This window comes from Hemiscyllium ocellatum, chromosome 29, assembly GCF_020745735.1.
Source record: "Hemiscyllium ocellatum isolate sHemOce1 chromosome 29, sHemOce1.pat.X.cur, whole genome shotgun sequence".
NCBI classification, from domain to species: Eukaryota; Metazoa; Chordata; class Chondrichthyes; order Orectolobiformes; family Hemiscylliidae; genus Hemiscyllium; species Hemiscyllium ocellatum.
This window is the reverse complement of record NC_083429.1, coordinates 45,120,357-45,138,308: the sequence shown is the minus strand read 5'-3', so window position 1 is coordinate 45,138,308 and position 17,952 is coordinate 45,120,357. Positions and strand designations below refer to the sequence as shown.

Genomic DNA, 17,952 nt, shown 5'->3' with positions numbered 1-17,952 from the left:
ACAAAATAAATCAACAAATTATCTTTCTGATTTTTGTAATTTCTTTTCACTTGCTTTCCATTTCTTATAGTTTCTCGTATTTCATTGGGTGAATGGTGTCTCTTGGTTCTAGTTGGCCTGTCAGATTTGGTGATCTAGATCTTGTATATAGTTCAACCTAATTCTATGTAATAGAAGGTGCTTTTCATATAACAGGGGATTACTTAATGTTCGAAGTTATGACTTGCCTTCCATTATCAGCTGAGTGAGTGAATAGGTTGGCTTCCACGGTTAACATAAACCAATATAAACATTAGTCTAGCATTGATATTAGTGTGTGCCATCTACAAGATGCACTTCAGAAATTCATTATGGTTTGTTATGCAGCACCTTCTAAACCCATGACCACTTCCATGTAGAAGGACAAGGGCTACAGATACATAGGAACACCATCACCTGCAGTTCCCCTCCAAACCAGTCACCAACCTGACTGGGAAATAAATCGCCGTTCCTTCACTGTTGCCAGGTCAAAATCCTGGAATTCCTTCCCTAAGGGCATTATGGGTCAACTCACAGCAGATGGACAATAGCGGTTCAAGAAGGGAGCTCACCACTACCTTCTCAAGGGCAACTAGGGATGGGCAATAAATGCTGGTGGTGCAGTGTGAGCTCTGGGTTAAAGGAGTTAAATGGAGATCCAAGATGGCGGCGACTCAGCAAGTCTGAGTCTACAGAGCCCTTCCCAAAACCTGGGCAAAGTGGGTTACCTGTCCCCACCACACTTGCCAAACCACCCAAAAAATTTCTTTAATCTTAATTAGCTGCTGAATATTATATTTAAACAGTCTAATACTGAGTGGATAATGAGTAAATCGAAGGGACCCCGCAGCTCTCAGAAAACAAAGACCCCTCCCCCACCCTCCTCTCCTCCGGCTGCAGCTGATGTAAAAACGGGCCTTATAGAGATGATTGCCAGGCTGGAATCGACACTCGTCAATTTCATCGCAGAATCCCGACAGCGATGGAATGCATTAGAAGAAAAGCTGCAAAAACAGAATCAAACCATCGAGGAATTACAGGGCCGAGTGGAGGGGGCGGAACTAAAGGCCACGACCTCCGAGGCTGCAGCTCAAACAGCTGCAGAACAGGTGCGAACCCTCGAGCAGAGAATCAGGGCCTTTGAAATTTACATCGATGATATTGACAACAGAAATCGGAGAAAAAATATTCGGTTGCTGGGCCTTCCTGAGCAAGAAGGGAAGGGACAGTTAATAGAATTTTTGGAGCGATGGCTGCCGCAACTTTTGAACCTGCGGGCTGAAACGGACCGGGTAAGGGTGGAGTGGGCCTACCGGGTCGCAGTACGCGGATCTGGCCCAAACCAGCGCCCACGCCCGGTCCTGTTCCGGCTGCAGAGTTATAGGGAGAGGCAGATACTCCTGGATGCCTCCAGAAAGCTTGGAAAGGATCCTAAAGCCATGATCCATGAAGGATCCAAGATTATGTTATTTCAGGACTTCTCCCCGGCTTTGGCCCGAAGAAGGAAGGCGTTTGATGAGGTGAAGAAATGTTTAAGGGACTTAGATATTCAATACACCTTACGCTCCCCAGCGACGTTATGCTTTACCCACAAAGGATCCGAGTATAATTTTAGATCACCAGAAGAGGCCAAGAAACTTTTAGACTCGGTTAAATAAATCGTAAGAGACAATTTATGTTGGCTTGCCTCTCTCACACTCCGTGGGGAGAAATGGATACTTTATTCTACTTTACTTTTGCCTCTGGGAACGGGGTTGTCTTCCTTGCTATCTTATGTTATTATACTTAACTGTAATTTGTTGGAGTTGTAATTTTATAGTTATGTATGTTTGTACGTGGCATTGATGCTATCAGATATACTCAGGTATGGGTGGGGAGGGGTGGGGGTGCGGCGCTCACTGTTAACTCTAGCTCGGTATTATATCTAAATCCTATTAAGGAGCACCCGGGTCGAGGGTGGGACACTGTTTGGGAGAGGATATGATGGAACGTTGGAAAGGTAGTAAGGCCCCCTGAGAACAAGGGGGAAGATCTCCATTTAAACATGTTTAATTTTTTGTTCTTATTGTTTGGAAATAGCTTCCTTTTTATCATACTGTTATGAGTGTATTAGAGAACATTTTCTCTTGTTTGACGGATGTAAGCGACTCAACTATACACTCTGGATGATTGTGGATTAGTTGAATTTTGATGATTATATATTTAAGATTTATTTTTATATTAATGTTTGTGCTTGAAAATTCTGCTTATTTTTGTAAATTTGTCAAAATGTTAAACTTCCAATAAAAATATCTATTAAAAAAAAAGGAGTTAAATTATGAGAACATGGTGCACATCCTTGGTTTTGATTCCTTTGTGGTTAGAACACTTTGGGGCGATCCATTCAATGCATCCAAATCAATAAAAGAGCTCAAGCAACTAAATAGAGAAGATGGTGAAGGAATATAGAATATGGCAACAGACTCTTAAAATCTGAAGGAAACTATTTTGGATTGAAATTAAGAAAACGCTTTTTAACACAAAGGGTGGTGATGTGGAATCCTGACCCCCTCAAAAAGTTGCAGCTGTTCGTAATTGAGAATTCCAATTGTGCGGTTGATAGTATTCCATGAAATCAGGGCTTTAAAGAAGATGCAGCAACGTAGGGAGTAAATAGAGTTGAGGTACAGATCAGCCAAGATCTAATCATTTGGTGGAACTGTCACAAAGAGGCTGAATGGTCTACTCCAGTTCTGAATGGGACAACATAGTACACAAAGGTCTTCCCAAACGAAGAAAGGTTATAACAAGTGACAACACAAGGATAAGTGGTGGGTCCACTACTTTTCATCACTTATATAAATGATTTGGATGTGAACATAGGAGGTACGGTTTGTAAGTTTACAGATGACACCAAAATTTGGAGGTGCAGTGGACAGCGAAGAAGGTTACCTCAGAGTGCAATGGGATCTTGATCAGAGGAGTGGCAGATGAAGTTTAATTTAAATAAGTGTGAGGTGCTGCATTTTGAAAGGCAAATCAGGGAAGGACTTATACACTTAATGGTAAGGTCCTGGGGAGGGTTGCTGAACAAAGAAACTTTGCAGTGCAGGTTCATAGCTCCTTGAAAGTGAAGTCGCAGGTAGATAGGATAGTGAAGAAGATATTTGGCATGCTTTCCTTTATTGGTTAGAGCATTGAGTACAGGAGTTGGGAGGTCATGTTGCAGCTGTACAGGACACTGGTTAGGCCACTTCCCTCCTATAGGAAGGATTTTGTGAAACTTGAAAGGGTTCAGAAAAAACTAATAAGGATGTTGCCAGGGTTGGAGGGTTTGAGCTATTGGGAGAAACTGAATAGGCTGGGACTATTTTCCCTGGAGTGTTGGAGGCTGAGGGGTAACTTATACAGGTATATAAAATCATGAGAGGCATGAATAGGGTAAATAGACAAGGTATTTTCCCTGGGGTGGGGGAGTCCAGAACCAGAGGGCATAGTTTAGGGTGAGAGGGGGCCAATTTAAAAGGGACCTAAGGGGCAATATTTTCACTCAGAGGGTGGTGCGTGTATGGAATAAGCTGCCAGATAAGTGGTGGAGGCTGGTACAATTACAGTATTTAAAAGGCATCTGGATGGGTATATGAATAGGAAGGATTTAGAGGGATATGGGCCAAATGCTGGCAAATTGGAGTAGACTGAGTTAGGATATCTGGTCAGCATGGAAGAGTTGGACTTAAGGGTGTGTTTGTGCATTGTACATCTCTTCAGGATTTGATGTCCAGTGAAGGTATGTTCATAATATGGCCAAACAGGTTGGGTACCGAACTGCAAATCCTACCAACTCAAGCCACAACAGGCAGTAAGAGTGGGAGAGATGCCTGATTATTCATGTGATGGAAGGAAATTGGAGTGTCTACCATTACCACCCACATGCTCCAATATACAGGCAATGACATATGTTACTACAACAATGCTGACTCTCAGATCTTGGTGTGCAGGGTCAGTTGCCAAATTGGTGGATGATAAACTGGAAGCTCTGGAACTGTGAGGGGTACAGTGCAAAAGGGTATTGCCTTGTTTGTGGAGAAGGCAGAGAGGTGTCAGAGTGAAATTCAAGGCAGAAACATGATACTACATTTTGCTACAAAGAACAACGGGACACAATACAAAATATAGTTTCCTAAACCAGTGTGCACAAACAGACAAGCAGCTCTGTGGATAATTGAGTAAAGGTGAAAAGGTCAGGGAATGATAATTTTGTACAATTATCACCGTACTCCTGTACTCGAGTAATCATGACAATAAAATCTAAATCTAAATCAAGCAGTTAATAAAACATACAGTATCCTTGGCTTTATTCATTGGACCAAGGTGTACAGGAGCAAGGTGGTTATGCTGAACTGGTGTTAGACCATAGTTAAATCTCTAGGCCAGCAGGAGTACTGTGCTGAAAATGTGTTGCTGGTTAAAGCGCAGCAGGTCAGGCAGCATCCAAGGAACAGGAAATTCGACGTTTCGGGCAAAAGCCCTTCATCAGGAATGAGGACTTCCTGATGAAGGGCTTTTGCCCGAAACGTCGAATTTCCTGTTCCTTGGATGCTGCCTGACCTGCTGCGCTTTAACCAGCAACACATTTTCAGCTCTGATCTCCAGCATCTGCAGACCTCACTTTTTACAGCAGGAGTACTGTGTGCAGTTCTGGACACCACATTTAAGGCAGGGTGTAAACACATTGGAGAGCGTGCAGATGAGTTTCACAAGAATGGGTCTGGGGATGAAAGACTTCAGTTATGAGGAAAGAGTGGAGACGTTGGAAGAGAGAAGGCTGAGACAGGATTTGACAGGAGCTGGGAGAGTAGACGGGGAGGTGACCTGTTCCAAAGACGAAAAGGATCGAGAATGGGAGGTCACAGATATGATCTAATTTGCAGGAGAAGCAAAAAGTGAGATGAGGAAAAACCTTATTCACACAGTGAGTATTGATAGTCTGAAAAGCACTGCCTGAAAGTGGGGTGGAGACAGTTCAACTGAGGCATTCAAGGGAGGCATTTGGATGGTTATTTGGATAGAAACAATATTCAGGGTTATGTGTAAAGGGCAGGAGAATGGCACTGAGTCACGATACTCATTTGGAGAGCTAGTACAGACAGGACAGACTGAACAGCCTCCTTTGGCACTGTTACAACTCTGTGATCATTTGGTGACAGTGTGGGGTGGTTTCTGATTGATTCAGTTGGGTGAATGGCCAATTTTAGTAATTGGTCCCGACAGCTCAAAGTTTTAACCCGTTCCAGCCTGGGAGGATTCAGGAGCTGCCTCTTTGCTTGACCCATTGCGGAGGTCGTGGTGCTAATGGGCAGAAAGTCAGTACAAGTGATGCCACCCAGCACACATGAAGTATCCTGGAAGATAACTTGATGGAGGCTATTTTTTTGGACTCCCACGTTTCATCAGTTCGAGCCAACTGTTCATTAACAACAGCGTTATGATGTCTTTCTTTAAAAAATAACATTATTTTGTTGTTTTAGCAGCTTTTCATTCATTATGTTGTCAGGAAGCTGATCCTGAAACATTACTGAGCACAGGAGAGTGCGGAAGCAAGATGGTCAGCAATGATAATGTCACTAAGTCTGGCATTGCTCTGGTCAACCCGCAGCAAGGACCCCAGCTGACCTTTCCAATCTTCAAGCTTAATTAACATCATTAGACTGGCTTCATAATACCAAAATAATATCAGCATAACTATGTACCTTTGCAGCATTAACCATCCTCCAGGCATTCAGCAATCCAAAACCATGCTGGTGACTATGGCTGAACCCAGCACCATTCACTTTCCATCCAGCGATGCGGTCATCAAACTAAAGAGAAAAAACAGAATAAAGGTGACATTGTGATGAGTGAATTAAGAGTCATTTATCCCTCAGCGGTTCTTATTCTCCCCACACCCCTGTACAACATCAAATCCCATTTGCAGATGCTAGCCACAACTCAGTGGACAGCCTGCTTTACTCTGAATCCGAACTGATGCCTTCGAACCTCAACCACAGTACAGAGTCATAGAGTCATACAGCACGGAAACAAACCCTTCGTCCAACCAGTCCATGCTGAACAAAATCCCAAACATAATCCCAAACAATTCCACCTGCCTGTTCCTGGCCCATTCCCCTCCAAAGGGATGTGTATATAAGGTCTAGGCAATGGAACACAGGCGAAGCTTTGAAAGAACATCAGGAATGTATGACCAATCTGAAATAAGGAATTAAGAGGGCTAAAAGGGTCATAAGATATCCTTAGCAAACAGAGTTAAGAAAAATCCCAAAGCCTTTTATTCATATATAAAGAGCAAGGGAGGTAACGAGAGAAAGGGTTGGCCCATTCAAGGACAAAGAAGGAAAGTTATACGTGGAGTCTAAGAAAGTGGGTGAAATTCTTAATGAGCACCTTGCATTGGTATTCACTGAGGAAAGGGGCATGGTGGATGTTGAGGTTAAGGATAGACCTTTGATTACTCTAGGTCAAGTTGGCATAAGGAGGGAGGAAATGTTGGGTATTCTAAAAGGCATTAAGGTGGACAAGTCCTTAGGTTCGGATGGGTACTGAGAGAAGCGAAACAGGAAATAGCTGGGGCTTTAACAGATATCTTTGCAGCATCCTTGAACATGGGTGAGGTCCCGGAGGACTGGAGAATTGCTAATGTCCCCTTGTTTGAGAAGGGTAGCAGGGATAATCCAGGTAATTACAGACCTGTCAGCCTGACGTCAGTGGTAGGGAAGCTGCTGGAGAAGATACTGAGGGATAGGATATATTCCCATTTGGAAGAAAATGGGCTCATCAATGATAGGCAACAAGGCTTTTTGCAGGGAAGGTTATGTCTTACAAATCAATATAATTCTTTGAGGAGGTGACAAAGTTGATTGATGAGGGAAGGGATGTAAATCTCACATACATGGACTTCAGTAAGGCGTTTGATAAGGTTCCACATGGTAGGCTGATGGTGAAGGTAAAGTTGTATGGGGTCCAGGGTATCCTAGCTAGATAGATAGAGAACTGGCTAGGCAAAAGGAGACAGAGAGCAGTTGGAAGGGGGTTTCTCAAAACGGAGACCTGTGACCAGTGGAGTTCCACAGGGATCCGTGCTGGGACCACCGTTGTTTGTGATATATATAAATGGTTTGGAGGAAGGTGTAGATTGCCTGATTAGAAAGTTTGCAGAATACTCTAGGATTGGTGGAATAGCAGATAGGAAAGGGAACTGTCACAGAATACGGCAGAATATAGATAGGTTAGAGAGTTGGGTAAAGAAATGGCCGATGGAGTTCAATCCGGGCAAATGTGAGGCGATGCAGTTTGGAAGATCCAATGCAAGAGTGAACTACACAGTAAATGGAAAGGTCCTGGGGAAAAGTTGACATACAGAGAGATCTGGGTGTTCAGGTCCATTGTTCCCTGAAAGTGGCAACACAGGTCAGTAGAGTGGTCAAGAAGGCATACAGCATGCTTTCCTTCATTGGACGGGGTATTGAGTACAAGAGTTGGCAGATCATGTTACAGTTGTATGAGACTTTTGTTCGGCCACATTTGAAATACTGCATACAGTTCTGATCACCACATTACCAAAAGGATGTGGATGCTTTGGAGACAGTGCAGAAGAGGCTCACCAGGATGTTGCCTGGTACAGAGGGCGCTAGCTATGAAGAGAGGTTGAGTAGATTAGAATTATTTTCATTAGAAAGACCAAGGCTGACAGGAGACCTGATTGAGGTCTATAAAATCATGAGAGGGATAGACAGGGTGGATAGCAAGAAGCCGTTTCCCAGAGTGAGGGAACTCAATTACTAGGGGTCACGATTTCAAAGTGAGAGGGGAAAAGTTGAGGAGAGATATGCATGGAAAATTCTTTATGTAGAGGTGCCTGGAATGTGTTGCCAGTGGAGATGGTAGGAGTGGAAACGATAGTGTCATTTAAGATGTATCTTGACAGATACATGTGTAGGCAGGGAGTGAAGGGATACGGACCCTTAGAAAATAGGGAGCAGGTTTGGATAAAGAATCTGGATCGGCGCAGGCTTGGAGGGCCGAAGGGCCTGTTCCTGCACTGTAACTTTCTTTGTTCTTTGTTCAAACCTTTCCTATTCATGTACTTATCCAAATGTCTTTTAAATGTTATAATTGTACCCACATCCACCACTTCCTCAGCAAGTTCATCCCACACAAGAAATACCCTCTGTGTAAAGAAAATTGTCTCTCATGTCTTTTTTGAATCTCTCTCCTCAGAAATGTGTCCCCTAGTCTTGAAATCCCCCACCCTAGGGAAAAGACAACAACCATTAACTTTATCAATACCCTTCATTATTGTATAAACTTTTATTAGGTTGCCTGTCAACCTCCTAAGCTCCAGTGAAAGAAGTCTTCTTTATAACTCAAACCTTCCACACACAGCAACATCCTGGAAAATCTCTTCTGAACCCCCTCTGGCTTAATAATATCCTTCCCATAACTGGGCAACCAGAACAGGACACAGTATTGCAGAAGAGACCTCATAAGTGACTTGAATAACAACACGTCCCGACTCCTATACTTACAGGACTGAGCAATGAAGGCTGCTAAATATCTTTTTTAACCACTCTCTATATGTGATGCAAACTTCAAAGAATTATGTTCTTGAACCCTTAGGTCTCTCTGTTCTACAACACTACCCAAGGTCCAGCCATTAATTGTTGAAAAGCTGTCAGGAGCCAAGGATCCATCCTCCTTTCCAGTTGAACTTATTAAAAACTGAACGCACTATTTTAACAGAAGAGCCAGGAAGTTCTCTGAGAGATCCTGGTCAATATTTTTCCAGGAGCAACGTCATTAAAACAGACACTTCACTCATCACTGTTTGAGTGAGCGCACTGTATTCAAACTGGAATGTGGGATTAGCGTAGTCAGATCATTTCTGACTGGAGCTGACGAGATGTGCTGAGACCATCCATGAGTCAAACTGGCTGCTTAGTTTCTGACATTACAGCAGCGACCAAAGGCTGGGTTGTCTAGGAGGCTCCTGAGATGATTTGTCTCCAAGTAGGAACACAATGCAGGACAGATAGAGCAGCCATTCGTAACTACAGGAAATGTTTGGAAGTCAGGTCTTCAAACTTGTATCCCTGTATGGGATCACTATTGTAAGTGTGAGCATTTGCAAATCAGGGACCCCCTGTACACCCGAATGATACTCCATTGGTTGTCAAACACTTTGGCACTTTCAGAGGTCGTGGACTGTACAATATAAATTCTTTAATTGTATTGAATTGTACTGAAACCAGACATGGCCAGTCAGATAAATAGGTTCAAATGGTTGAACTGACACATATTGAATCAATCTTGAAGTCAATTTATTTTCTGTGTCGATGATAAAATCTAAAGGGGAAGTCATGTAACCATAGCCCAAGGCAATGGCGTTTCCACAAATTATACTTCCTGCAACTTCCCCAAAAATCACGTTTCCTTTGGATTTTTCACTTTTAACTTCCAGTAAATCTTGTTTATTTGGACCTCCACAAGCATATGCAGGAACTGGAGCACTATTAGAAAATAGAATATCTCATTTGGAGGAGGTTAAACTCTGAGCGATGTTTAGATTCTAGCCAGGTAAAGGGGGAAAATAAAGACAAAATGAAAAACAAAGATGAATTTTGTGTGATGGCACTTGTTGTTGACTTTGAGAAAGGCCCAGTAATTCCTGTGGTACGGGCTTCCTCTTTCCCAAATTCAGATTGAATCTGGCAACACATCAAAGGGATGTCCAATCATGAAGAAGCAGTGATGTTATCAAGCAGCCAATCACACTGAAGTAATCGCACAGACAGCAAACCAGCAAGCATAAAGCGCTGAAACCATTCACTTTTAAGTTTTAAATTTACAGAGAACACAATTAATTGGGCCATACCTTCGGAATTTAAAGTAAAATATCATAAACTTTAAAAATAATTTAAAAAATATGTTGAAAAGGTATGTGGAATTTCTGATCGCAGTGGAGAAATGTTATATTTAACAAATACGTCATTTTAAAAACAATTAGCATAATAGGGACCATTGTCAGTTATCATTAAAAACCCAACTGGTTCATTACGGTCCTTTAGGGAAGGAAATGTGCCATCCCTACCTCGGTCTGGCCTATATGTGACTCCAGACCCACAGCAATGTGGTTGACTCTTAACTTCCCTTTGGGCAATTATGGATGGACATTAAATGCTGACCTAGCCAGTGATGCCCATATCCCATGAACAAATTAAAATAAAGAAATTAATCTTCAGAAGTTAGAGAGGTTGTTTAGCAGTACCTGTGAACTTAGTGCATTGTTATAAACCTAGATAAGGCTCAGTTAACAATGAGTCGCATTTTTCCAAGGATTTTTCAGCATTACCAAGAGTATGACAGTTGAAGTCCTCAATGGTTCAATGGTTCCCCATTGTTTTCAGCCCAGCAGAGGTGGGAACATGAGGGTGGGTGGTAAGGGATTCTTGAATTGTGTTCAGTTCTGGTCAACACATTATAGGAAGGATGTGAAAGCATTAGAGAGAGTGCAGACGAGATTTTACCAGGATGCTGCCCAGACTGGAAGGTATGTCTGATGAAGAAAGGCTGAGGGAGCTAGGGCTTTTCTCATTGGAGAGAAGAAGGATGAGCGGTGACTTGATACAGGTGTACAAGAAGCTGAGAGGCATAGATAGCCAGAGACGTTTTCCCAGGGCAGAAATGGCTATCACAAAGGGGCATAATTTGAAGGGAATTGGAGGAAGGCTTAAGGGAGATGTCAGAGGTAGGTTTTTTTACTCAGAGAGTGGTGGGTGCGTGGAATGCACTGCCAGTGGTGGCAGTAGAGTCAGATACATTAGGGGCATTTAAGCAAATCGTGGATGGGCACATGGAATTGAATTGAATTGAATTGAATTTATTGTCACATGTACTGAGGCACAGTGAAAAGCTTTGTCTTGTGAGCAATACAGGCAGATCAGAGTTAAGTATCACAGATAGTAAATATTAGGTAAACAGCGGCAAAAACAAAATCACAGGTACAGGCGAATGTTAAAAGTTTGTGAGTCCATTCAGTATTCTAACAACAGTAGGGTAGAAACTGTTTCAAAACTGCCTGGTGCATGTGTTCAGGCTTCTGTATCTATTCCCCGATGTAGAGATTGTAGAAAAACATTGCTAGTGTGGGATGGATCTTTGAGAATGCTGGTGGCCTTTCCTTGACAGCGGGCCTGGTAGATGGATTCTATAGATGGGAGGTTGGCCTTTGTGTTTATCCAGGCTGAGTTCACCACTCTCTGTAACCATCTCCGATCTTGAATGGTACAGTTGCCATACCAGGTAAAGATATGTTCAGACAGAAAGTTCTCGATGGCGCCCCTATAAAAGCTGGCAAGGGTATTCGCCGTCATGCCAAATTCCCTCAGCTGCCTGAGGAAGAAGAGACATTATTGGGCCTTTGTAACCAGTGCGTCCACATGAAGAGTCCAAGAAAGCTTGTTGTGGATGACCACTCCCAGGAGTTTGACACTCTCCAGACGTTCCACCTCTGTGCTGTTAATGTATAGGGGGACATGAGTAACATCCCGCCGAAAGTCAATAATGAGTTTCTTAGTTTTGCCAGCATTGAGAGCTCGGTTGTTTTCAGTGCACCATTTTTCCAGGTCTTCCACCTCCTGTCCGTAGTCTGTTTCATCGCCATCTGAGATTTAACTAACTGTGGTGATGTCATCAGTGAACTTGTAAATGGCATTAGTCTGGTATTTGGTAACACAGTCAAGAGTACACAGTGAGTACAGTAGGGGGCTGAGTACGCACCACTAGTGGACTCCAGCATTGAGCGTTAGTGAGGATAAAATATTATCCTCCACACACTTGCTGATAAAGTTAGTGCAATGAAGAGTATGTAGGTTAGTCTGATCTTAGAGTAGGATAGAAGGCTGGCACAACATCGAGGGCCGAAGGGCCTGTACTGTGCTGTACTGTTCAATGTTCTATGAATATCGTCAATTTAGGAGATGCAAAGAATCACTGAGACTATCCTCTGGGTTCCACACTAAACTGTGCATGTGTGGGCTCAGGATATTAGTCTCAGTTTCAGATGAGTAATGAGCAAGAATACTGACAGTTTCATCATCATTGCAGCCACAAAATCTAAGCTCTACATAGAGAAAAGGAGGAAGTCAGTCTTGTGATCCTGTCCTGTACCATCAAAATACAGATATAGATTAAAAAATAAATAAATACAAGTTTCTGCCATGACTTTTCATTAAATGCTTATTAAGAAGTCTATGCGTATCAAATACATACATCCATTGCTTTTACAGTCTCTGAATTCCCGAAATATCTGTTATATTGGAGAACAATCTGTCCATTACAAATCCAGGTTGACAGTCACTGTCAATGCCTGTATAACGGTGCTGTGGAACTGATTATATAAAACAGGGTAAAACACACAGCAAGCAGATGCTCACAAATTATCTACATCATACTGTGAATTGGTTCCCGCTGGAGTGGGATGTGAACCCATAACCTTCGTGCTCAGGGTCCAAGGTGTTAATGCTTAGCTATAGACGACACCCAAGGAGCTTAGAAATTTCAGCTGCAGTCCCAGTTTAGATTAACTGACATAGCACAGGCTAACGTCTGATCGATGAGGTCCATTCACTGGTTGATCAAAGCTCTTTTTAATAGGGATAGATTTCAACCAAGTCTCAATAAGTGGGGAAAGAAAGCAGTGGTCAAGAGAGTGGATTATGGGCTGACAGCTGGAAAATGGGAAGAGAATAGTTCTTTGTTTCTGACCAGCACAGACTTCATGGGCTGAAGGGCCTCTTTCTGTACTGTCCTGGCGAAGATGTACACACCCAAAGAAGGGAATGCGAAACTACCATCAATCAGTACCCACCACAACAGAACATGATATACTAGACCAAGAGAAGCAGCAGTGAAGTAAGTAAGATGAGCAATACTAAGCTCCCAGTGAGTATCATTCAAAGGTAAGACTATTTACAGAAGCTGAGCAGCGACTGGCAAGCCCGGGTGGGACTTAGCCCAGCACTGATGGAAACGGGCCAGCATGAGTGAGACATGCCCAGCGTGGGCGGGAGCGTGCCCACATGGGAGAGAGCGTGCCTAGTATGGGAGAGATCGTGCCCAGTGTGGGAGAGAGCCTGCCCAGTGTGGGAGAGTGTACCCAGTGCGGGAGCGTGTGTGCCCAGTGTGGGAGAGAGCATGACCAGTGTGGGAGAGAGTGTGCTTAGTGCGGGAGAGTGTGCGCCCAGTGCGGGAGAGAACCTGCCCAGTGTGAGAGAGTGTACCCAGTGCGGGAGCGTGTGTGCCCAGTGTGGGAGAGAGCATGACCAGTGTGGGAGAGAGTGTGCTTAGTGCGGGAGAGTGTGCGCCCAGTGCGGGAGAGAACCTGCCCAGTGTGAGAGAGTGTACCCAGTGCGGGAGCGTGTGTGCCCAGTGTGGGAGAGAGCATGACCAGTGTGGGAGAGAGTGTGCTTAGTGCGGGAGAGTGTGCGCCCAGTGCGGGAGAGAACCTGCCCAGTGTGAGAGAGTGTACCCAGTGCGGGAGCGTGTGTGCCCAGTGTGGGAGAGGGTATGCCCAGCGTTGGAGAAAACATGCCCAGCGTGCGAGAGAGCATGCCCAGCGTGGGAGAGAGCATGCCCAGCGTGGGAGAGAGCATGCTCAGTGAGGGAGAGAGCATGCCTAGCGTGGGAGAGAGCATGCTCAGTGAGGGAGAGAGCATGCCTAGCGTGGGAGAGTGTGCGCCCAGTGTGAGAGTGTGCCCAGTGCGGAAGAGAGTGCACCCAGTGCGGGAGAGAGGGTGTGCAGCACGGGAAAGAGTGTGCCCAGTGCAGGAGAGAGTGCGCCCAGTGTGGGAGAGAGCGTGCCCAGTGTGGGAGAGTGTGGCCCAGTGCGGGAGAGTGGGCCCAGTGTGGGAGAGAGTGTGCCCAGTGCGGGAGAGAGTGTGCCCAGTGTGGGAGGGAGCGTGCCCAGTGCAGGAGAGAGGGTGCCCAGTGTGGGAGGGAGCGTGCCCAGCGTGGGAGAGTGTGACCCAGTGCGGGACAGAGGGTGCCCAATGCAGGAGAGAGGGTGCCCAGTATGGGAAAGAGTGTGCCTAGTGCAGGAGAGTCCGCCCAATGCAGGCAAGAGTATGCCCAGTGCAGGAGAGAGTGCGCCCAGTGCAGGAGAGAGTGTGCCCAGTGCGGGAGAGAGTGCACCCAACACGGGAGAAAGTGCGCACAGTGCGGGAGAAAGTGTGCACAGTGCGGGAGAGAGTGTGCCCAGTGTGGGAGAAAGTGTGCATAGTGCAGGAGTGTGTGTGCCCAGTGCAGGAGAGAGCGCACCCAGTGCAGGAGAGAGTGCGCCCAGTGCAGGAGAGAGTGCGCCCAGTGCAGGAGAGAGGGTGCCCAGTGCAGGAGAGAGGGTGCCCAGTGCAGGAGAGAGTGAGCCCAGTGCAGGAGAGAGCATGCCCAACATGCGAGAGAGTGTGCCCAGTGCGGGAGAGAGTGCACCCAACACGGGAGAAAGTGCGCACAGTGCGGGAGACAGCGTGCCCAGTGTGGGAGAGAGCATGCCCAGCATGGGAGAGTGTGTGCCCAGTGCAGGAGAAAGGGTGCCCAGTGCAGGAGAAAGGGTGCCCAGTGCGGGAGAGAGGGTGCCCAACGCGGGAGAGAGGGTGCCAAGTGCGGGACAGAGTGCACCCTATGCGGGAGTGTGTGTGCCCAGTGCGGGAGAGAGTGCGCCCAGTGCGGGAGAGAGGGTGTAAAACACGGGAGAGAGTGTGCCCAGTACGGGAAAGAGTGTGCCCAGTGCAGGAGAGAGTGTGCCCAGTGCAGGAGAGAGTGCACCCAACACGGGAGAGAGTGCGCCCAGTGTGGGAGAAAGTGCGCATAGTGCGGGAGACAGCGTGCCCAGTGCGGGAGAGAGCATGGCCAGTGCGGGAGAGAGCATGGCCAGCATGGGAGAGTGTGTGCCCAGTGTGGAAAAGAGGGTGCCCAGTGCAGGAGAGAGTGTGCCCAGTGTGGGAGAGAATGCGCTCAGTGTGGGAGAAACTGCTTCCAGTGCGGGAGAGACTGTGCCCAGTGCGGGAGAGAGCATGCCCAGCATGGGAGAGAGTGTGCGCCCAGCATGGGAGAGAGTGTGTGCCCAGTGCGGGAGAGAGGGTGCCCTATGCAGGAGAGTGGGTGCCCAGTGCAGGAAAGAGTGTGCCCAGTGCAGGAGACAGCGTGTTCAACGTGGGACAGAGCATGCCCAGTACGGGAGAGAGTGTGCCCAGTGCGGGAGAAAGTGTGCCCAGAGCCGGAGAGAGTGTGCCCAGTGCAGGAGACAGCGCGTTCAACGTGGGACAGAGCATGCCCAGTACGGGAGAGAGTGTGCCCAGTGCAGGAGAAAGTGTGCCCAGTGCAGGAGAGAGCATGCCCAGTGCGGGAGAGAGCATGCCCAGTGCGGGAGAGAGTGTGCCCAGTGCGGAAGAAAGTGTGCCCAGTGCAGGAGAGAGCATGTTCAGTGCGGGAGAGTGTGTGCCCAGTGCGGGAGAGAACATGCCCAGCATGGGAGTGTTTGTGCCCAGTGAGGGACAGAGCATGCCCAGTGCAGGACAGAGTGTGCCCAGTGCGAGACAGAGCATGCCCAGTATGGGAGAGTGGGTGCCCAGTGTGGAGAAGCGTGCCCAGTGCGGGACAGAGCATGCCCAGTGAGGGACACAGTGTGCCCAATGTGGGAGAGCGTGCCCATTATGGGAGAGTCTGTGCCCAGTGCGGGAGAGAGCGTTCCCTCGGGGAAAGCCTAGTGTGGAGTGTCTTCAGGCCCATGAATTAAGAAAGGACTGTCATGTTAAACATTTAACTTTATTTCTATTGTTCTACTTTCTATTACGAAGAGCCAGTGTTCAATTTTTAAATTTATTTCTTTATTTTTCTGTTTTTGTACCGAGGTACCTTTGTACCTAAGTCAGCAGTGGGAATGTCAACCATTCACTGTGCTCCTGTACTTGAATACACATGACAATAAAACCTAGCTCTAAAATCTAAACTCATCAATCCTGGTGGGTGATCAGTACATTTGCAGCTAAGAAACGAGCAACATCACAGAGAAGATTGGAGAGTGACCTGATGGAGATCTTTAACGCTATGGAATGGTTTGGTAGAGAGATGCTGCTTTGTTGCAAGGTTGTCAGAACAAAGGGAGAAAAATATGCAACAGATACCGGGCGGCACGGTGGCACAGTGGTTAGCACTGCTGCCTCACAGCGCCTGAGACCCGGGTTCAATTCCCGACTCAGGCGACAGACTGTGTTGGAGTTTGCACATTCTCCCCGTGTCTGCGTGGGTTTCCTCCGGGTGCTCTGGTTTCCTCCCACAGTCACAAAGATGTGTGGGTCAGGTGAATTGGACATGCTAAATTGTCCGTAGTGTTAGGTAAGGGGTAAATGTAGGGGTATGGGTGGGTTGCGCTTTGGCGGGTCGGTGTGGACTTGTTGGGCCGAAGGGCCTGTTTCCACACTGTAAGTAATCTAATCTAATCATTCAATCAGGGGAACCATCTTTGCCCAGAGGATGATGGAAATGTGGTGTGTAGTTGAGGTGGGTGGTATTCAATTATTTAGGGTGAAGCTAGATAAGCACAGGAAGGAAAAAGGAATGTCAGGATAAATTGACTTAACGGAGTCAAATACTGGGTTGTGACTTAAGAACAACAGGATGGAACTAATGGGTTAGATAGTAAAGGACCATATGTAAAAGTGGCAGTTTGTTCAGTTTTGCTGGGTTCTTACCCGTGTCGATGTGAAGACAATGATGTGTTGAACATCCCTCCACGTCAGGCACGGACGAACCTGAAGCATCAGTGCAATCATTCCCGCAGCAAGTGGTGCAGCAGCTGAGGTTCCCGTGTGACCCTCTGTACAGCCAGTGCCCTCTTGCATATCCCAGTCAGAGGTCACCTGAATAGTTAGAGCATTAAACACAGGGAGGGACAGATTAATTAGCATTGCATCTGAGAAAGACCTGTGTCAACAACAATAATCAATTCTGGTCAATATTCATACCTCTTTCAAATTTAAAAAGCATGTCACCGAGTAATTATAGCACACCTCAAACAGTCAATATTCTCCCCTCAGACAGTATAAACGTTGTTTGCCATGTACTTTGATATTTCTTTAGAATTTGTCATGATGAGTGCAAACTGAAATGTGTCTACTTTCTCATGAAATTAACATCCTAATGAATGTGTAATATAAGTGAATGCATCTAATTAAATAAGTTGAAAATGTGACTTTTTTAAAATTTGATTTATTATTGTCACACACACCTAGATATAGTAAAACGTTTTCTTTTACGTGCAGTACAGGCAGATCATACCGTACGAAGTGCATTAGGGTAATAGAAATTAGAGAGCGAGGAATACAATGTTACTGCTGCAGAGAAGGTGCACAAAGAGTGAAATCAACATTAAATTTAAAATGTGAGAGAAGTCTGGTAACAGTGGGGAGAAGCTGTCAATAATGCAAGTATTATCTAATTGCTACATTGCTGTTTATCAGTGCATTTGCTAAGTGAAAATTGGGCGTTGTATTTCGTATATTGTACAATGGAGACCTCAGGGAGTTCAGTGTTGGGTGGGGAGACAGGAGAGTAGACCCTAACCACGATCAGATAGCAAACATCCTTTTATTGATTGGTGGACCAAGTTTGAATGGCGAACTGACTTAATCCTGCTCCTCTGTTCACATATACTTCACTGGCTGAAAAGTGCTTGTGACAGTGGCTGAGGAAAAGCACTTTCGCTTTGATTCATTTAACTCACCATTTTAGTATCTTTGTTGTGCTAGGTGTGACATCCACCCTCAAGGAGTTGTCCGAATCACTGTAATTCACTAATTACGCATTTGAAAATTGCTCACCATATTGGCTCACTAGCAAACAGGAATT

The 17,952-nt window shown here is 45.7% G+C and overlaps 1 protein-coding gene across 2 annotated transcripts in view; it reads right to left on the bottom strand.

Annotated features, from left to right (window-relative positions):
• Nucleotides 1–17,952, bottom strand: part of pcsk7 (proprotein convertase subtilisin/kexin type 7) — a 223,522-nt gene that overhangs the window by 58,127 nt on the left and 147,443 nt on the right. For both annotated transcript variants that reach the window (XM_060846707.1, XM_060846708.1), the window contains 2 exons: nucleotides 16,797–16,964; nucleotides 5,748–5,855 (listed from right to left, as the gene is read on the bottom strand). In XM_060846707.1, the coding sequence (XP_060702690.1) occupies nucleotides 5,748–5,855; nucleotides 16,797–16,964 (276 nt within the window). The remainder of the gene's footprint in view (nucleotides 1–5,747; nucleotides 5,856–16,796; nucleotides 16,965–17,952) is intronic.